The 21,509-nt window shown below is 46.1% G+C and overlaps 1 protein-coding gene across 1 annotated transcript in view; it reads left to right on the forward strand.

Annotated features, from left to right (window-relative positions):
- Nucleotides 1–21,509, forward strand: part of LOC113143956 (unconventional myosin-VI-like) — a 63,108-nt gene that overhangs the window by 36,564 nt on the left and 5,035 nt on the right. Inside the window, exons 19-32 of the mRNA XM_026329576.1 lie at nucleotides 222–352; nucleotides 448–525; nucleotides 1,745–1,874; nucleotides 3,998–4,088; nucleotides 6,695–6,845; nucleotides 8,149–8,357; nucleotides 10,722–10,800; nucleotides 13,235–13,395; nucleotides 13,847–13,885; nucleotides 14,591–14,626; nucleotides 16,871–16,909; nucleotides 18,127–18,230; nucleotides 19,790–19,921; nucleotides 20,708–20,734. Of these exons, the coding sequence (XP_026185361.1) occupies nucleotides 222–352; nucleotides 448–525; nucleotides 1,745–1,874; nucleotides 3,998–4,088; nucleotides 6,695–6,845; nucleotides 8,149–8,357; nucleotides 10,722–10,800; nucleotides 13,235–13,395; nucleotides 13,847–13,885; nucleotides 14,591–14,626; nucleotides 16,871–16,909; nucleotides 18,127–18,230; nucleotides 19,790–19,921; nucleotides 20,708–20,734 (1,407 nt within the window). The remainder of the gene's footprint in view (nucleotides 1–221; nucleotides 353–447; nucleotides 526–1,744; nucleotides 1,875–3,997; nucleotides 4,089–6,694; nucleotides 6,846–8,148; nucleotides 8,358–10,721; nucleotides 10,801–13,234; nucleotides 13,396–13,846; nucleotides 13,886–14,590; nucleotides 14,627–16,870; nucleotides 16,910–18,126; nucleotides 18,231–19,789; nucleotides 19,922–20,707; nucleotides 20,735–21,509) is intronic.

The following is a 21,509-nucleotide window of genomic DNA, read 5'->3' on the forward strand; positions in this document are numbered from 1 at the left end:
ACTTTGGAGGACTGTGGTCCCTCACTAGTCCTAATTAGCAAATGTCAGACGTGCAGAATAAGGGCTAAGCATTAGCATGTTAGCTTTGGTGTTTTAGCCTAGCAGGCCTCACTGTACAGAGAGTAAAGTATCTATATGAATCACTGATACAGGCGACACACACCTCGCTCAGAACAGCAGTTAGGTTCTTTGCTTTTATTGACTCCTCCCTGTTTCTGCAGGTATGGTCTCGGTGCTGGACCTGATGCAGGGCGGCTTCCCCTCCAGAGCTCCTTTCCACGAACTGTACAACATGTACGAGAAGTACATGCCTCCCAAACTGACCCGCCTCGACCCGCGCCTCTTCTGCAAGGTGAGTCCACTGCGCCTCAGCACAGCCGAGCCCTTATCACTTCTCCTGCAGCTGCATTTCCACGTTAATCGACGCCCTGCATGTTTGTGTCGCAGGCTCTGTTCAAAGCTCTGGGTCTGAATGAGAACGACTACAAGTTTGGCCTGACCAAGGTGTTTTTCCGGCCAGGGAAGGTGAGACTTCTCCAACACCTGCTCTGTCCCCCCTCGGACATGCTAATATATGCATTGTTCCTACAAAGGAAGACAATAGATTCAGAGGGGAAGCACATTAGTCATTCTGGCTGCTGAGGTGAGGTGGGATGATGCTCCCGAACAAACCGGAGCCAACAGATGCGGTTTTTCTTCCTCCGGCCGATGAATAATTCATCATACTTGAGTCAGGCATGTGGTTTCTAGGGGGTCCTGTGGACGTGCATGTGTCTGCTGCAGAAAGACCTCGGCACACACTGTGCAGGACACGCTCCGACACTGTAGAATCAGCTCGCAGGAATAAATAAAAACTCGTCTGTCCCTGTGGACGTGTCGGCCACTTGGTGTTTGCCATCCACATAACATCATATGTTCCTGCACAGTAATACTGTTAGTATCCAAGGAGCCAAAGATCCTCAGCGTTATTAGCATTATTGAGCTTAGTTGTCATGATTTTCATTCAGAAGGAAACTACAGTCACAGACTAGAACGATCTGGTCCAGAATCTTAAGGTTCAGTGATGTGGGTCAGAAGTCAGTGTTGGATTCAGCAGCAGGACAACAGTAGTCACACAGCAGCACTTCGTTATTAAACGGTTATGGGTGAACAAGAAAAGTGACTGGAGCTGGAATGAATATCTCGTCATGCTTCTGGCCATGTTTTAGTGAAATATGAAATGGGTTTTCACACACCATAAAAATTCATCTATATTTCTCTGACAGCAGTTGAATCTGAAAATATTCCACCTTTGGTAGCAGCTACTCTGGTTTATTCTGTGGGAAACTGGAAAATATATCATTTACTGTTTAGGCTGATGAGACTATGCGTCAGTTTATCGTGTATCTTAATTGTGTTACAGATAAAAAAGAACAAAACATCCTGGTATTTGTTAGAATAAGGCTGGTTTTATTCTCTATTTCTCTTATTGCCAAGAAATCCCAATAAAAGACCAAAAGTGCCCACATACAGTCCCATAACAGTCCTGCTGAATCCTGCATACATTTTTAAAACCCTCACAAATGTGTCATTTTGTTTTTAATGAAAAGTCCCAAACCAGCTGCTCAGAAAACAGTTTTATTCATTTATGGGATTTGTTGACAAGAGGATTAAATATTATTTTCCCCAGTCGATCCTTCACACTACATTAAATAAGTGTTTTAGACAAACGGTCACAGGTCTGGCGTCTCTCTCCTCTGCCCAGTTTGCTGAGTTTGACCAGATCATGAAGTCGGACCCGGACCACCTGGCGGACCTGGTGAAGAAAGTCAACAAGTGGCTCATCCACAGTCGCTGGAAGAAGGTCCAGTGGTGCGCTCTGTCTGTCATCAAGTGTAAGCAGCATCACAGGCTTTTCAGAAGGAAACACATTCACATTGTTCAAAATGCTGGAAAAACATCACTTTCTAGGAAGAATCAGTTTCATACGGTGGTTTTCTCAGAGCCCTAAAGTGCACACAGGCCGACAGAGAACCGATAGGTTCACCTATCATCAGTGACTGCAAATATATGCTGATCGTGTGAAACAGCTGAATTAGAGACGTTTTAAGGGGCTTCCTGCAGAAAGACGAGTGCAGAAATGAAATGTTGTATATTAGTTTCATGGCGTCACATCTTGCAGACCTCAGGTTGTTGTAGGGATTATCTAGGCTGCACAGTGGGACTGAGGGGAACCCTAAAGCAGAGTCAAACTAACCCCTGATGATGATGATGATGATGATTGCTCATCTGCACCCAAAGCTGGGAAACCTGTCGGTGCATAGGAGGTAAAGTAATCCTCCTCCTCCTCCGCACCACAGCCGTCGCTTCCAGTTCATTCACTGGAAATCCTTCTGAGCGTTGACCAGGCGGACACGTTGCACCGTGCCAACCACAGACGGATCAGTATGCACAGATGGCTCCCGAAAACACCCGGGGGCCCTGTGGACGGAGCCGAGCGCGACGGCAAAACAAACCACAGGCGGTGTGAGTGTGTGCGTGTGTGTGAGTGTGTGTGTGTGTGTGAGTGTGTGTGTGTGTGTGTGCGTGTGTGTGAGTGTGTGCGTGTGTGTGCGTGTGTGTGAGTGTGTGCGTGTGTGTGTGTGTGCAGCACAGACAGGCTGCTGTTAATAATGTGAGGGTGAGCGAGTATCTGTCTGCTGTCTCGTTTATCACTGCAGCGTCTGAGGAGAGTTCACGTCAGTCACTGCAGCCGTCAGCCGTCACCCCCCCCCGTCGTCTCTTTGTTCTCTCTATTGATCAAATTGAAAATGAGATTTATTGGCAGCAACTGAACAGAAGCCGGTGTTGCCAAAGCATATCATCATATCTCATTAAAGATGAATCAGCTTCTCCAGTCTGCAGGGTTTATAGTGCTACAGTGGCTGCAGCTAGAAAACACAGCACGTACAGTATCGCCGGTCAGTGCACCCAGTAAATGCACGTCATTAATTCACTTCTCTTATTGACGTGTATGGATTGTGATGCAGAACGAGATGAAATGAATTTGGCAGCACGCGGCGACGTTATCGATCTGTCTCCATTTATCTTCCACCCTTCATCTCTGTGACTCTCATTTTCTCACTTCAGTTCAAACCTGCTTCAGCGGCAGGACAGACACGGCGTCTGTGTTGGCAAACGCTCGGAAAGGATGAAATCGAATCACAAACAGTACGTGCTTTGTAAAGAAATCAAGAAATCATAAAGCAACATAAACATAAGAGGATGGAAACTGAAGTAGTGTCTGGAGGCATCTCTCTGTAGTCACTGCGGACGAAGCCTTTGTGTGAGAGAATCCAACATCAGTGTGGACAGCACAGCTTTTTTTAGGAAACATAAACTTAAAAAGGATCTTTGGTTATTTCTCTCTGATTTTTGGACACAGGAACAGGAGCCTGGTGTGGTTTAGTCAGACTGAGGCTGGGTGTTGGTCCTGTAGCACCAAATATTAAAAAGGTTGGAAAAAAAGACTAATACCAGGAGCAAGTCTGCTGAACCTCTAGGGTCTGGCATTTAAAACCTAATTCAGGCACATACCCCTACCTACCTACCTACCAAGGCTGATGGCTGAGGAGTTCAGATCCCTGTGGGTGATTTCTCACACGTGGCCTCTTGTTGTTGGTCAACAGCAGGTAAACCCTGACAAACCTGTTTGTCTGAGGTTTGTTGGATTGATTGCAAATAGCTAAAGAGGCAGAATCAGTTGCTGGACCCTTAAAGTCCTGACCCAAACCACCTGAAGACTTGAGTAGTTCTACACTGTGGTATTGGTACTTTTGAATACTTCCTGCACCACATGCTTTAGTGACGTAACCTGTTAATGTTGCATGTTAGAATAAAAATGAATACTTAACCTATAAACCACTGACTGTTTTACTGAGTGCAGCTACACACACACATCCCACACGTCATGTAAACTAGTGCACAGTTGGAGGAAATTAAGTCTCTTGTTTCTTGTTCTTGTTCTTGTCTCTCCCAGTGAAGAACAAGATTTTGTACCGGACCAGCGCCTGCATCAAGATGCAAAAGACTGTTCGGATGTGGCTCTGCAAGAGGAAGCACAAGCCTCGGTGGGTGTCCCGCTCTTCGTCCTGTTTCTGTCCTCACATCCAGTTTTCCGTGGTTCTTCTCCTCTTCCTCCACCTGCTTCATCCCTCAGTTCCTCCCTTCTTCTCCTCACTTGTCCCCCAGCACCAACTTTCACCTCACACTCAAGCTTAAATGAAAGAGGGGGAGTCGTCCTGCTCTGGACCAAAGTCCGTTCCTGGTGCAGCACAGGGTTTATCCAGCCACATCAGACAGAGCTTTGGCTTTCAAATAGTCACAGATGGAGAACAGCTGCCCAGATGTTTCTGTTTTCCTCACCATCCTCCCCTTCCCTCATTTAGTCTGTGGTGACTCTGCTCCTTTTTCTAATCAGTCACTCTCCCCTTCATTTTTCTCTTTCACCTGCATCAGTGTGGGCAACATGTCCATCCTCACATCCTTCGCTTTCTCCAGCCCGTTTTTCATCCTCACCTCCGTCACCGTCTTTTCTCCTTGTGTTCGTTCGTCTTCCTTTATCTTCCTCCTTAAATCATCCCTCCTTCTTATCTTCATTCCCTCAGCCCTTCCTCTTCACATTCACCTTTTCCTTACCTTTGTCCCCCCCCCTCCATCTCTTCTCCTCATCCTCTTCATTATCTGCCACATTTGCAGCTCTCACACACACACACACACACACACACAGGCGCTGCCTCGGAGACAGTCGCCTGGCGACACGTGCAGCCCAGTTTATTACCTCTGATATTTGATGATAAACAACAGAGCCTGGGGCTGCAGGTGGGATGAAAGATGGAGAACGATGCAGGTGAAGAAGAAGAGTTTTTCTTCCTCTCAGCGTCCAGTCTGCACTAACAGGTTGTGTGATTGTGTTTGGCTGCTGCTGCTGATGATGATGATGATGATGATGATGATGAGTGGGGACGAGTTTAGGCGGCAGGAAAAACAGCGAAAACCAACATGGGACAAAGTGACGTCCAAGCTGTAAACAAGCCGTGATGAGCCGTGACTTACTGTAATGCATTTACATGTTTTAGTGTTTCTAGAGAATAAGAAAAGCAAAACGCTTTATAGTCAGAGTTTCTGAGCCGCCAGATGTTCCACAGATTCTGATTCTGCAGCTTTTAAAGCCTCATGTCCAAGTGAAGTGTTCGTTTCACTGACGACGACGAAAACTATAATTAAAATATATTGACAAAAAAAAGACGTTCTTGGAAAAGATCCAATCAGGATCAATCTTGTAAGACACATCTGAAAAGTGTCTGATCCACCTGGAGTCCACGACATCATCATCAAAGCCTGCACTGGGTTTGTGTCTGACTTCAACTATAATGAAACCACATCCTGGAGAAAACAGAGAAAACATTTGGGTCAGTTTGATGTTTGATGCAATGACATTTCTGCCAAATCCAGTTTTTCTTTGAAATATTTTAGAATAATGAAGAATGTCAAGTTATAAACAATGCACATCTCATTTTTGGATATTTCATATATTAAATAAACATTGTTTTTATTTCATTTTAAGTTAGAATAATTTGTATTACAATAGTTTATAGTATAATAAATATATTTATAATAGTATATAGTTTAGTTTATATTTTATAGTGAAATTTCAATGTTAAAGTTAATATAAAAGCAGGACAATCAGAATTTCCCCCATCGGGGATGAATAAAGTGTCTATTTATCTGTCTGTGTATTTATGTCTGTCTGTCTGTAGTTTAACTAAATTACACTTAAATTAAACCCAGTATATTTTATATTTTATATTTTTAACTGAATTCCAATGTGCTGTCAGAGTGAACAGTGGTGTTCAGTCGACACGTGCTATAATAAACGTATGGCACACGTCTCCTGGTCTGTGCAGGAGGGACCTTAGGGACCACAACGTGCTCCGACACTCGTGTTGTCCACGTGTCACAGATTTTTCTTACAGCACTTTTTGTCTCCCATCTGTTTTTGGTTTCAGCTTCATCCGTTTCAGCTGCTGCTTCAACAGCAGCACAGTAAAATCCAATTATATCCAAGGACCAAAGAGCTAAATGAAACCAGTGAAGAACAACCAACACAAAGCCCTGATTTACTCAGGACCTCTCAGGCCTGGAAGCTCCCCCATGCTGGGCCGGTAGAACCAGTGTTTTCTTGCACAGACAGAAGAAAACGCTGGAGTCGGCTTTAATAATTGTGCTGCAGCTTCTACCTCAATAAAAAACAACTTTCCTCTTTAATATTTAATGACAGCTTGCAGGCTGGGGCGAAAATGCAGTTACGCTTAATCCCAGAGTGTCTGGACTCGGACACTTCGTTGATCCATGAGCACACGGGTCGGAGCCTCAAACACAGCGTCCTTATCAGCCCTAATTACGACGAATCAAGTGTCGCAGCTAGAACCACGACTGAGATTATGGCTGGAGTCATTGGTCATGTCCACAGCAGAGTAGCTGCAGCTGCCAAGGTAGCTCATAGCTCGACTTCTTACACCTTATTACCCCGAGGCCAGGTGACCAGGATCTAGCTGCTGGCTGCTGCAGCGTTTGCTGATGTTGGTCCCCCCTAAAGTCTGATGCAGATTTCCCCGATGCCTCGTGTTGGCTTTTTCCAGCACTGTTCTCTAAACTTGTTGTGTCTGTGTTGTAGGATCGACGGGTTGGTGAAGGTGCGTACCCTGAAGAAGAGGATGGACCGCTTCACCGAGGTGGTGACCGGGCTGAAGGAGGGCAAACAGGAAATGAGCCGGCAGATCCAGGAGCTGGAGGCCGCCGTCGACGCCCTGATGATCAAAATCAAGGTCAGTGAGTTTTTAAAGCCTCGTGTACTTCAGCTAAAGACATGTTCCTGCTTTGACACACAGACACGTGCACTAGAAGAGTTTTGGTGTAGAAACAGATTCTGCACCTGTATTGACAGAAGTGTCACCCACCCACAGAAAATGATGGAGGGCGAGAAATTAAAGCAGGTCCTGGTGCAGTTTGACAGGAACAGATGGGATCCTCAGGATTTTTAAGTCCAGACTCCGATGGTTTTCCTTGGTGTTGGAGTAGCACGGATGAAGACATGGTCAGCAGGAGGTTCCTAGGTTTTCTTCTTTCACTGTGATCAGTTAGTGTTCCTGTCTCTTTTATTACTGCAGAGCTGTGAGTCTGACAGGTGTAAAGTCAGGATCAGGACGAGCGCTGGCTGACGGCCGTCACGTCAGACCCGGCCTGCAGCTTTGCTGTAGAGAGACTGGCAGTCGGAGGAAGAAGGTTTCAGCGACAGCAGATGCAGATGAATATTTATCTGCAGCGAGAACCGTCTTCCTCTTTATGTTCACCGTGTCAGCCGTCACGTCACGTCGAGCTCTGATGCTGCGTCTCCCTGCGGGGACAGTGAAACATGGGAATGCAGTTTGTTTATTTCTTGTTATTTTCTTGTTATTTTAGGCTTTGATTCTAGATTATCTTTGAAGCAGTAAGCACAGAAAAGAAAGTCCTGCTCTGACTGTGGATCCCTGCCAGACATGTCAGACAGCAGAAAATCCTCCTCCACAGTCCTGCTGCTCCCACAGCTTCAGCCTTTCCACAGAAACCTGCTCCAGCTCAGGCATGAGTGCGTCTGGTGTTGTAGTTCCTGGAGTCAGAGCTCCGTGCGGGACAGTCGGGTTCTCCCACATCAAACTGAGGGAACACTGACCTGTTAAACACATTAAACTATCAGCATATTACACACAACATATTCTTCTGCAGCCTTAGATTTTCCCTTCACTGGAATCAAGTAGGACCAAACTATGAAACCATAGTTGTTACATATCAAACATGATTTTCTGTTTAGTTTTTCAGGATGTTTTGTGTTTTGGTCTCTGAGCAACATCCTGCACCTGCACAGGCCTGAAACATTTGGGGGATAATGGAGCCTGAACTGAGCTAAACTTGTGGTTTTGGTTCAGCTTTGATTCATAGACGTGTGAGAAGCCTCGGTCAGGAACAGCCCTGCGCTTAATGTGGTCTGAAAGTTCTGCTCGAGGACTCTTCGCCCACAGGCGACCTCGTTCAGATAAACAGCTGCTGTCCAGAAACTTCTTTATATAAAGATCCTGATTTTGTGTCTGTCAGAGCACCGTCATGACCCGCATCGATATCGACCACGAGTACCAGGCCCTGGTGACCCGGTCGGAGCAGCTGCTGACGGCCATGCAGAACAAGAAGAAGGAGGAGGAGGAGAGGGAGCGGCTGCGACGCATCGAGGAGGAGATGGAGAGGGAGAGGAAGAGGAGGGAGGAGGAGGAGCGGAGGCGTAAGCAGGAGGAGGAAGATCGGCGACTGTAAGTCCGACCTGTAACTGGTCCTCACATGAGAACAGGCATGAACGTTAGTGTTCAGTGTTTAGTGCAAACTGCTGCAGTGGACAAACACTCTGACCGTCCACACATTTTTAAAGGCGCCCTGTGGGGATTTACAAAATGAGACCACTGCCCCAGAAGGATTTATTTTTATAGACACAGGCCCGGTTGCTGCTTTGCACGTCTTCTGTTTTTAGCTGACCCTGTTGTCCGGGCTGATTTACAGCAGCTACTGCAGCAGAATAAGCTCCAATCCCCCAGTGTCCATCGTTACAGCGGCACAATAGCAGGGACGCTGAGGGTCACAGCCTGAGGGTTAGGACAAAAGTTTACTGTGTCCACATGTGACAGGGAGAAGTCTGCTTTAGAGAAACCAGGCAGCCCAGATAGATGTTGGCAGGAAGCACTTAGGAACGTGCATAAGGACAGACATGGACACGGTGTCTTATTATTGGGGACTGATTTCTAATGAGGTTGAGCTAAACAAAACACGTCCATGTCATGGAGCTTAGTCCTTAAAATCCGGGACTCACAGGAGCCGCTACCGAACACGGCGCGTGAAAGAATATAGTGATGTTATACATCAGATGACACAGCACAACCTGGGCTGCCAGAATATAGAAACCTCCTTTACATACTTCAAACTCCACGCGGCACCGCTCTACTGCTACGGCACTTCATGCAAAACACACAATGCCCACCTCAAATGAAAGCAGAGACTCCACAGAGACTGAAGATGTGTGTACAAATGCAACAAAGCACCAGGGAGCTAGAGACCAAAACCAGCAGGAAACACTTTGTCTGACAAAAGCTGTAAAATCTGTCAGACCTGATGAGACATTCAAATCAATGAGTCAAAGTTCAGAAGATGAATCATGTCAGTCAAAAGGTCAAAGTGCAGCTGCCACATTGAGACACCAGGATATGGATGATGTTCATGCAGGTTACGAGGGAAAACGATGGTTCTGTGTCGTCACGGCTGCTGAATGAAGAGTCAGAGTTTTGTTTTATGTTGGTCGCAGCAGATTCTCGTCCCCGTCACCACTTGGTCCAGTTTTCACTTTAGTTTCCCTCCATCTGTGTTTCGTGTGTGTGTGTGTGTGTGTGTGTCTTTGTTCAGCCTGTCGTGGCTCCTTGACGTATGTTCGATTCCAGATGAGGTTTTGAATCCATCACATGCCGCACGCGCTTACAAAGAAGCTTTCATTTCCCTCCCTGATTGAGGCGGGCACTCTTCACTCCGGTTTGACCCCACACTCCTCCCCTCCTCCAGCTTTGAAAAGTGTTTTAGCAGGACTGATGGGGGCCATTGTGTTCGTCACAAACCACTACCCGCTAATATAAGACATTAGAGACGTCAGCCCGAATTTTACGGCCCACTTCGCCGTGCCTTCGCGCCGCTCCTCTGGCAAGTTATGAACTCCCAGGACTGAGCTGAAGGTCACAGGCTGAAGGTCGTGTGTGTCTGAGCTGCAGCAGAACACCCTGACAAAGGCGCTGACCCTGTAATACCTCGTTTCATTGGATTCCCCTTTTCATCACAGACCCGGTGCAGCTTTAATCCCGACATTATTTATAGGGATGTGTTAAAGCCCGCCTGTCGATGGAAATCTCTCCCTGCAGACTCACTCGTGGTGCAACACTGTGAACGCAGAGCAGCGGCGTTTTCTTTCTGCAGGTCCACACACACACACACACACACACACACAGGGAGAGAGCACAGCTCAGAGCTCCCATAGGCGTCTGTGAGCATGAACAAAAAGAACAAGGCAAAGACATCACAGTGTAAGAGCAGCAGAAACAGACACAGGAGAATATTCTGCAGTGGATTCAGCTGGGATGGATTTAGTGAATAAGGTGGAGGTAGCAAAGGATCAGGGGAAATTAGGATATCTTTAATTAGAACCAAACCTTTACAGCATTTCCAGGCACTGGAGTCTGTTTGGTTTAAAATGCCAGTGTGAAGGAGTCAAAGCATCAAGACGTGTGTGAAAGTGTAAAAACAGGCCTGAGTTTGTGTCGAGTGAAAAGATAAATGAAGAGAAACGTTTTCACTCTGCAGTGGAAACTTTCAGCCTCATGGTTCTAACATCATTTGATGGAAATAGATAGAAATGCTGATGGGACACTTCTCCAGTTAGAGAAGGCGGCTGACTTCAGGACCAGTTAGAGAAGAACCGATAGATCTGACACTTTCTGTCTCACTCTGTCTGCTGCTGTTCCCTTCCTTCCTTCCTCTCTTCGTCTTAATCGATGTCTCTCTCTTCCTCGTTTGTCATGTTTGCTTCATCTCTCCGTCTCTTTGTCCGTCCCTCCTCTGTGACTCTGTCCCTGTCCTCCCATCAGGAAAGCAGAGATGGAGCTGAAGAGGAAGCAGGAGGAGGAGCAGAGGAAGAAGAGGGAGGAGGAGGAGAGGAAGATCCAGGTGGGTCTGGCTGTTTGTTGGTTTCTGCGGCAGAACGGTGGAACATAACACAACACAGCCGAGCGCTCCAGGCGTGTCTTTTAACACTTGTCACTGTAGTGAGTTCTGTGTTCCAGTTTGCTTTGGATTAAAGGCTTTGGGAACGTTTAGAGGAACAGATCTGCTTTGGAAACAGGTGGAACTCCTTCTGTCTGTTTCTTACAACTCACAGAGAAAACACAAAAATGTTCTAATAGGAGTAAAAACCTGCGTGAGAACGTGGCTGCAGACACGATGACGGACTGATATTAGCCAGATGTTGATCAGCTGGTTCAGGGTTAAGTTTGTCTGCAGCCAGGTGGAACCTCAGGAGAGCAGCTCTCCCAGGACGGACTGACATGACGTAGTCGTGGGCACATATGAAGTTGTACCAGAATAACAGCTGCCAGGGGTTTTTCTTGGCCCGTCTATTGTTGTTGGTCTGTCCCTCAGTTTTCTGAGGCGGACTCTAAGTCCAGTGCTTTGATTTCAGACACAGCTGCTGTGGAGAATGTCATTTTTCTATTGTGTGTATCTCCACAAACTAAATCATGTCCTCTGCTCTTGGTCTGGGGGTGGAGGCAGAACACTGTGAGGGATCTCTGAGCCCCCAGACAAATAAAGCCAAACCCAAGGAAGAAGGAAGAGACGGTGTCTTTGTTTATCTGATTTAACCCTTTACAGACAGCACATGTCTCTGAGAGGTGCTGTGACGTACGTTACAGGGTAATGAATCGTGTCTACGTCCATCAATCTCACGTTCAGGTTCTAAAATACAAAACTTTTATACACAGATGGATGAGTCTGGCTCTGTCACACACACACACACCAACATACTGCTGTGTGTGTGTGTGTGTGTGTGTGTGTGTGTGTGTGTGTGTGTGTGTGTGTGTGTGTGTGTGTGTGTGAGTGTGAGTGACAGAGCCAGACTCATCCAGTTTTATGTCCAGCATGTCTCTGTCCGGCTGATCTGGTTCCCCGGGGCTTCAACCCGACCTGGATCAAGGACAGATTTTAGCATCGAGTGGCGGCCGCTCAGATCGAAGCTGCTGGCCAGGGACCCGAGCCTCCGGCTGGACTACCCACAAACCTCCTGTGTTTCCATCAGCGTTGTTGGGCTGCTCATCACGTTCGCTCTCTCCTACATATTCAGAGCTGCTTCTGCAGAGTTATTATTATTTCTCTCTTTATTCAGGCTTTGAGCGTTACAGTCCAAAATCTAACGTGAAGCCGTTGGAAGTGACATTTACCGTCATCAAAAGAGCCTCAGTGTAAAATCTGCAGCTCATATCTGTGATTTCTGCAGGTGTCAGTCACAAACCATCAGAGCAATAATGCAGAGACCTGATCCTGCTACAAACAGGTCTGTGCTCATGATGCTGTATTGATTCTGTGCCTGTGGTCAAAACCATCAACAGTCTGCTATTGTTCACAAGTATGAACATGGTGGGTGGCACGGTGGAGCAGTGACACTGTGTCCTGCCACCTGCAGCATGATTAGGGTCTGAACCCAGGTGGACCCGGGGCCTTTCTGTGTGGAGTCTGCATGTTGTCCCTGTGTCTGTGTGGGTTTTCTCCTCCCACAGTCCAAACACATGCAGGTCAGGATTAGGGTCTGAACCCAGGTGGACCAGGGGCCTTTCTGTGTGGAGTCTGCATGTTGTCCCTGTGTCTGTGTGGGTTTTCTCCTCCCACAGTCCAAACACATGCAGGTCAGGATTAGGGTCTGAACCCAGGTGGACCCGGGGCCTTTCTGTGTGGAGTCTGCATGTTGTCCCTGTGTCTGTGTGGGTTTTCTCCTCCCACAGTCCAAACACATGCAGGTCAGGATTAGGGTCTGAACCCAGGTGGACCAGGGGCCTTTCTGTGTGGAGTCTGCATGTTGTCCCTGTGTCTGTGTGGGTTTTCTCCTCCCACAGTCCAGACACATGCAGGTCAGGATTAGGGTCTGAACCCAGGTGGACCCGGGGCCTTTCTGTGTGGAGTCTGCATGTTGTCCCTGTGTCTGTGTGGGTTTTCTCCTCCCACAGTCCAAACACATGCAGGTCAGGATTAGGGTCTGAACCCAGGTGGACCCGGGGCCTTTCTGTGTGGAGTCTGCATGTTGTCCCTGTGTCTGTGTGGGTTTTCTCCTCCCACAGTCCAAACTCATGCAGGTCAGGATTAGGGTCTGGGTCCAGGGTGTTGGTTTTAATACTGGCTGACCTTTATGATAACGCAGCGTACGGTAACTTGTGACTCACTGGATCTGGCAGACATGTTAACCCTGCAGATGGTGGATGGCTCTGAGTTTAAGTCCAACACTTCTACACATGAGCATGTGCTCCCTGCACACACACACACACCCTGCAGGTGGGACAACAAACCAGTGACCCTGAGCAGAAACTTGTGTGTGTGTGTGTGTGTGTGTGTTCAGATGGAGATGGAGCTGCAGCTGCAGGCGGAGCGGGAGGAGGAGGCGGCTCGTCAGGCCGTGCTGGAGCAGGAGCGCAGGGACCGGGAGCTGGCGCTGAGGATCGCCCAGAGCGAGGCTGAGCTCATCCCAGAGGAGGTGCCGAACGACACGGGGCTGCGCAGGTAACCGCACGGGGAGCTTTGCTTTTCCTTCTTTCAGACTGTTGTTGTTGAGCGTGATGATTATTTTCCCGTGGACAGGAGGAGACAGGGTTTGTCTCTGCAGGTAATGAAGAACTTTCTAAAGAAACTGGATCAACACCAACATATCAACACCATGAGCTGCCATTTAGATATTTCTAGTTTTCAAGTATTTTAAAGTATTGGATGATAATACTATCACATATAAAACTGTTCTCAGTTCACTGAAAGTTTAATGAAGCTCAAGTGAAGCCTTGACAAGACAGGCTTCCTCTTCCACAATGAAGGTTTCTGCTGGTTCTGGACTCTTTGCTCCTCTTCAGTCCAGGTTCTGGACCAGTTGTTGCAGAGTGAGAAACTGGTTCTCACCTGAACTGTCCCAACTCAAACCCATTTAACCATTTCTTCTTCTTGTTTTCTTTCTTCCTCCCAGCAACGGCGCCTCAGTTCCGTCGTCTCCAGAGAGAGCAGCGTAAGACCCGGCGATTTAACCCTTTAATCCCTGAACCATAACACCCCCCCCCCTGCATGCGTTAACAATCCGCACAGACCTGTTCTCTGACAGATTCTAACAGATAATAACAGAAGCCACTTTCATGTACCTGTCATTTCAAATGGAAAGATTTGTGTTGTAGATTTGATTTTAGATTAGATTTTAGCACCAGACTTCAACTGTAGAACAAACGTGATTGTCACCCAGCAGAACCTGGTGATCTGGGCCCCTGTTTATCAAACTTCACTCAAGTTTCAGAAGAGACAAGTACGAGTACTCTTTCACAAGGACTGGACGACCCACAGACAGAAAACCACAGAAGTGCATGTAGAGAGATGGCAAACAGAAGAAATCCCAGACTAACCCTCACGTTTGTTGTTTGCATCCCTAAAAATGTGACGGAACAGTTTTAGTTGCCAAAGGTTCATCTGTTAGAAGATAAAAACCCCAGTGTTCACCAAATCTGAGGCTTTTTTTGACGAGTCCAACATGTGTAAACATCTGTTCACTCGTCTGCCAGCAGTGAGAAACCTGCTTTGACTTCTGAGGACAGAGTGAGTAGTTTGATAAACTGGGGCTGTGTCCTGGGATGTGAGAACCACAGGGAGGAGGAATCTTTCTGCTCTGCCTGCTCTGTTGTTCAGTGCTGCTCCGTCTTATAACCCAACACTCCTCTGTTTACAGCGCTGCTGGACCCGCAAAACTCCAGAGCCTGACCATGTAGGTTTGCACACTCAAACACCTTCAGGACACTGTGCCATGTCAGACGTTTACACGACGTGGTATATTTAGAGCACTGCTTTCTGTTTTTGCAGCGAGAGGTGACGCGGCGTCGGTTCAGGCCTCGTCCTCCCCCGCTCATCTCCGCACTTAGCCTGAAGCGATGCGCATACAAAGTCGTTTTGAAAGTTGAAATTGATGCTTCACTCCATGATTCAGCCGCAGTAGTGGCCACGTTTTACCGTTCCACACTGTGAGGATGCTGGAGTGGGGCATCGTAGCACTTTACATGGCATTGGTTCATATGCACAGTCCTCATCTCGGAAATAAACTTTCCACTACACTGAGAATCAGAGGAGCTGTGGCGATGACAATAAACCACTGCAGAGACAGACGTTACAGGCCGACACAAACTTTAGTCGTCACAGACACGTCGTTTCTTTTCTTTGGCTTTGTCCAAACATCAGTCCTTTTCCTCCCTACAAGGCTCCTTTAGTTTCCTGCTTCACCTTTGCAGCCCTGTCTCCTAAAAATGACGTGTAATGCTCTTTAGAGTCAACCAGCTACAGCATTAGAGCATTAAGGGAATCAACAACAATATTAATAATAGCAACACCATGCACAGTAAGTTTACTTAGGGCATTTCTTACTGCTGATATTTCAGTACAAAAATTTCATGTTCCCTGCCCCATGTTTTATTAGTTCATTTTACTTTATTAATTTATTTATTTATTAATTGTTAGGTTTATATTTGTTGTCGTTAGGTTTATATTTGTTGTCGTTAGGTTTATATTTGTTGTCGTTAGGTTTATATTTAGTTGTCGTTAGGTTTATATTTGTTGTCGTTAGGTTTATATTTAGTTGTCGTTAGGTTTATATTTGTTGTCGTTAGGTTTATATTTAGTTGTCGTTAGGTTTATATTTAGTTGTCGTTAGGTTTATATTTTGTTGTCGTTAGGTTTATATTTGTTGTCGTTAGGTTTATATTTGTTGTCGTTAGGTTTATATTTGTTGTCGTTAGGTTTATATTTAGTTGTCGTTAGGTTTATATTTAGTTGTCGTTAGGTTTATATTTGTTGTCGTTAGGTTTATATTTAGTTGTCGTTACGTTTATATTTGTTGTCGTTAGGTTTATATTTGTTGTCGTTAGGTTTATATTATGTTGTCGTTAGGTTTATATTTGTTGTCGTTAGGTTTATATTTAGTTGTCGTTAGGTTTATATTTAGTTGTCGTTAGGTTTATATTTGTTGTCGTTAGGTTTATATTTGTTGTCGTTACGTTTATATTTAGTTGTCGTTAGGTTTATATTTAGTTGTCGTTAGGTTTATATTTGTTGTCGTTAGGTTTATATTTACTTGTCGTTAGATTTATATTTAGTTGTCGTTACGTTTATATTTGTTGTCGTTAGGTTTATATTTGTTGTCGTTAGGTTTATATTTGTTGTCGTTAGGTTTATATTTGTTGTCGTTACGTTTATATTTAGTTGTCGTTAGGTTTATATTTGTTGTCGTTAGGTTTATATTTAGTTGTCGTTAGGTTTATATTTGTTGTCGTTAGGTTTATATTTGTTGTCGTTACGTTTATATTTAGTTGTCGTTAGGTTTATATTTGTTGTCGTTAGGTTTATATTTGTTGTCGTTACGTTTATATTTAGTTGTCGTTAGGTTTATATTTGTTGTCGTTAGGTTTATATTTGTTGTCGTTAGGTTTATATTTGTTGTCGTTACGTTTATATTTAGTTGTCGTTAGGTTTATATTTGTTGTCGTTACGTTTATATTTAGTTGTCGTTAGGTTTATATTTGTTGTCGTTAGGTTTATATTTGTTGTCGTTACGTTTATATTTAGTTGTCGTTAGGTTTATATGTTGTCCTTTCCTTCCCCAAAAGCTGTGAGTTGGAGAAACATGTTAAATGTGTTTAATTAGCAGTTGGCTAACACTGTAGGAAAATAAAATATGTTTGTGTTCGTTAATAAAATGGATTTTGTGTCGCAGACATTTTTAGTTCCGGCTGCTTGTCCAAAAGTTTTAGTTTATTATTTTCACCTATTTTCACTCGTTTTGTTCGTACTTTTCTCCTCCTGAAGCTTCACCTGTTTGGTTTTTGTTCTTTGTTCTTTGGTTTGTTCCTTCTTTCCCTTGTTCATCAGCTTCTTCTAACTGACAGTCAGTAATTTGTACATTTGGCTGTAGGAGACACACTAACTTCTTCTCTTTTTACACTGGCTCCTTCGTGGTTTTAAGGGAAGAAATGGCGAAGGAAATGACTGAGCTCCTGGCCCGGTGGGTACACATCGACCATGTAAACGTCAGTAAATCCCTTGACACAATCAGTCGAATCATTTGATGCAGAAATCCTCCTCCGTCCAGCTGATTTGGTCGATTATTGATGATCGAAATCAAAATGAAGGATCCTGATCATTCATCAGTAGGTTTCATGTTCGCTGTAGGTTGCTGATTGATTTAATTCAAGGGAAACACAGTGGAGCTGAAGTGAACCGGTTTATTTATAGACTTTTCCTCCTGCTGTGATTTCCACATCTGTCAGCATCAGAAACATAAAGTTTGGCTGTGGTGAATGAAAACAGTGACAGCACTGCTGATTGAATGTGCAGCTGGGTTAGCAATCTGGATCTGAGTGCAGGTTTTCCATCTCACTAACAATCTTCCTGCAGTGCTTCCAGAGTCCTCTTGGCATTAGTGCAAGTGTGAATGAGTGATGTCAGGTGAAGTGGTGCCAGCGTCTCCTCCTGGTTCTGCTGCACATCCGTCTGTGGTCAATGGGCTCAGGCCGCCACGGTGCCGTAGACGCACCGCGACAGGACATGGGAGCAGCAGGTGACGGTGGCGTTCAGCTGCCAAAGGCAGGGTCCAAGGCCAGAGCCCATTAATCAGGAGACACTGAGCCACCCCATAGGACTAGAGAGGCAGCAGGGTCCCGCCTCTCTTTTCCCACTGTTCCATAAAAACAGCCAATCCCAGTCCCGGATTAACGAGGCCGGTCAGAGGGAGCTCCACGCCGTCACACCAGAGGCGCTTTCTGACGCCTGGCGGCTGGAACAGCATGTGTTCAAAGATGTTCTGCTTCCTTCTAACTCCGATGCTGCTAAACTGAATCTGTTTGCTCCTGATTTTCACCTACACAGCAAACCAGTGTTGCCTGTTTCTGTTGTAGGACATCTGTGATTCTCTCAGGTGGGTGGAGTTCACTGGAAAAGGTGCTTCAGGGAGAACAAGACACAAACACAAATAAACAGTAATACATTGTGAACGTAATGGAGTCATTTGTTCACAGAAAATAAAATATTCGGACGCTCTGTAAACTCCACCCATCTTCTTCTTCTTCTTCGCAAATCCTTTTTGACCCTGTTACAAACCAAGCGAATAACCCCTTCCTCCGATCTCCACATATGTTCCCTGCTGCTGGTATCCCACAATTCCCTGCTGTGTGTTTTTGTTGCTGACTTCCTGTGTGCCTTCTTGTCTGTCTCCTGTGTCAGAGGTCCGCAGGTCCAGGCCTCCAAAGCTGCTGCCGGGGCCAAGAAGTACGAGCTGAGCAAGTGGAAGTACGCCGAGCTGAGAGACGCCATCAACACCTCCTGTGGTGAGTGAGACAAACGGCCGCTCTGCTTTGTTGTTTCAAAGACGATCCAATGTCAGTGTCGTCGCCGCCGTCAGGTCAAAATGTCTAAACCTGGTCTGAAGCTTTATGAAATCCTGAGGAGATAAATCAGACTGTCGTCGTGGCTCCTCTAGCTCCGCCCACAGGTCAGGACCTCCCCTGCGCACGTCTCAAAACCCAACAGGCCGTTTGCCTTGAAACAAACAGCACAGAAGCCTCTGAGAGCAGCTGGATCATCGGTCAGTTTGTTCCGAGTGCGTCCTCTTACTTTCCAAACCACTTGTTTCATGTTTTTATGGCCACCTCTCTCAGGTGGGAGTGAGCCGGCTCTTCACAAAGTCCTCACGATGATACCATAGCCTGGTTACCGCTTCATCAGAGGACGGTTACAGCAGCAGGCAGCATCATGGTGACATGTAATGGATCATATCATTTGCTGATTTGACTTTAGTTTCTAGTTCTTTGTTTTTGTGGTTTGTCTGTGCTGAGGGAAACGACCTGGAGGAACTTCTCAGGTCATTCCGATGCAGCAGAAGAACATCAGAACAGCTAATTAAAGGTTCCTGTTTTTGTTTACCCTGAGAGCTCAGACAGGTGCGTCCAAGCGACCGGGCCGCTCTCCTCGGCTCCCGGGTGGAGGAGGAGATCCGGTCCCGATGTGAGCACGTCCACCGCTCACGACGATCTGAGTAAAAGACACAAGGGCTTGTTGACACCTGCCCCGTTCTGGATTGTTCTGCAGTGATTTCAGCTCTGCACAGCAAATGGATGCTTTTTTTTTTTTTTTCTGCCTCCAAGTATTTTTGTTCAGGTGACGTTACCTGAGCACTTAGTGTGCATTAAGCATCTCAGTGCACAGTCATTAATCTGAATCATCCTGTGCAATGTGTTGTCTTGATGCTGCTGTGTGTGTGTGTGTGTGTGTGTGTGTGTGTGTGTGTGTGTGTAGTGTATTAATTAAAGCTCTTCTACTAAGTGAAACAACAGGATATTTAGATGTAAGGTCCAGTCTGATTTATAGCTGGTCACAGCTGTTTGTCCTGATTCACATCTGTTTAATCTGGTTTACGGTTTTGTAGAGTCCAGTGTGTTTGACACTTAATTTGAACTTTAGCTTCGGGACAAAAACTCTTTATTTCCAGCTTCAGTCCTTCAGCTCGTAAAAAAGTATATTCTCAAAGATTCAGGGCTTTTGTTCACGAGCTGGTTTTTCCAGTTTCATTTAGTCTGACACCAGCGGTTGCAGATCCAGAGCAGTAAATATCATACGTCTGCAGCAGCGTCATCTCCAGACTTAAACTTTTGTTCAAGCCACATTAGCAGAGCTGAGGCTGCAGGCACAGTGTGCTGGTATTAACCAGTGTGTTGACATTTTGACCTGGTGGTGGCGCTAGAGGAAAAGTCACCAAAGATTTATCCAAAGAATGTCGGGCTGAATGTCGGGACTAAATGTCCCAGTAGTGGTGACAGAGGATCAGCTGCATTAAGCCACAGTGTCTGTTGAAGGGAACCCGTGTCAGGATTGGTCTTTGTCTCTGCAGACATCGAGCTGCTGGCCGCCTGCAGGGAGGAGTTCCACCGCCGCCTCAAGGTGTACCACGCCTGGAAGTCAAAGAACAAGAAGAGAAACACTGAGACGGAGCAGCGAGCGCCGAAGTCCGTCACCGACTACGGTAGGACAGGCCAACACGTCACAGACCGTCGGGGTTCAGATCATCGTTACTCAGGAAACTGAGCATCATCCTGATTATTCGGTTTTACTGATGTTTGCACTTCATTCACTTTCAGTACAGACACACGAGCAGGTCCAGGCTTCCTGTTGACCCAGTAACAGTTTCTGTTCATTTCCTTTTTATTCCCATGTTCATCACAAATAATGTTGAACAGTTTTAGAGACGACACAAACTTACATATGTTTGAAACTCAGTGTCAGCTAAATTTCTCTGCATCCACAAATATGGGAGGAATCTGAGCTTTGTGTCACGTTAGCAGGAACCAGAACCTTCTACTGGACTGACACATTTATTAGCCAGCTAACACCAGCTCGTCCCAACCAGGCATGTGTAGTTCATGAACAGCTTTGGATGCAGATTCACTCCATGTGGCACCAAGGGGTCAGTCAGTGCCCAGGTGTAGTCGAGACACAGGATGGATGGAGGGACGAAGGTCTCAGCCTGATATGTTCATTCAGTGTCTACTGGGAAACAGGAAAACAGGAAAATGTGAACCTGAATAACAAGATGTCAACAAGGCAGATGTTTTAGTGGCAGCTACAGTAAAACAGTAATTAACAAAGGGTCTGACTGTTGGTGACATTTAGCGATGCTCATATTTAGCTCGTCATGTTTAGGTTTTCACTGTCTCTGACTCATCTTATGTCCAAACCACAGAACAAACCTCTCACGTGTGTGTTGCTGCTGTGTTTGTACGTCTGTGTAACCTGGCATGTTTACTTTCAGATCATGCACCTCCTGTGAAAAAAGCATGTAAGTGGTCCTTTAGTGTGTAACGCTACTAACCACAGAGCTTCACCCCCCCACCCCCTCTCCATTAACCCACCCTGTCCCCAAACGTCTGCTCCTAACTGGGATCTCTCTCGGGCTCGTGCCGCTCTGTTCGATGGAGGAGGACGAGGAGGGTGGTGGATTTGGTTTCCATGGCAACCTGTATTGGGATGTGAAGGGAAGAGATTGTTTGAAGGATTTTGCTGTTTGGTCTAATAACGAGGCGACTCCTTCGAGCTGCTGCTCATAACGCCACATGGACGAAAGCTGAAGGAGGCAGAAGGACAGAAACTAGAGAGAAAGTGGAGGGCAGAAGGTTTTCAGGCTGTTTGCCTGGCTTGTGTTTGGCAGCAGATGAGAGCGTCACACTTATCTCAGCGTGACGGGAGGAAAATGCCTCCGATTGGAAGAGAAATGCTGGAGCAGTGACAGACTCAGGACATAACACACTGAGCAGTCAGGCCAGAGCAGCTGAACCAGGCTGACAGCTGTACACCACATCTGGAAACAGTTATATTCAAATGTAAACACTTCTCGTTTGGGCCCAGATGTTTAGAAAAGCTTCATCATTTGATTTATTTATTATTACCTTTAGATTATCGTTTATTTTGTAAATAAAGGGGGTACCTGTCATGTAGGTGGTTAGATTGTGACGCTCTAGATAACGGGGGCTAAGAGGGCGCGTGTTTTCCCGTCCTCGTGTGTCTCAGCTGCAGCAACAGGTCTCAGATCCTGGTCTTAGTCAGTCCTAAAGCTG

This window comes from Mastacembelus armatus, chromosome 24 (assembly GCF_900324485.2).
Source record: "Mastacembelus armatus chromosome 24, fMasArm1.2, whole genome shotgun sequence".
In the NCBI taxonomy this organism is placed as follows: domain Eukaryota; kingdom Metazoa; phylum Chordata; class Actinopteri; order Synbranchiformes; family Mastacembelidae; genus Mastacembelus; species Mastacembelus armatus.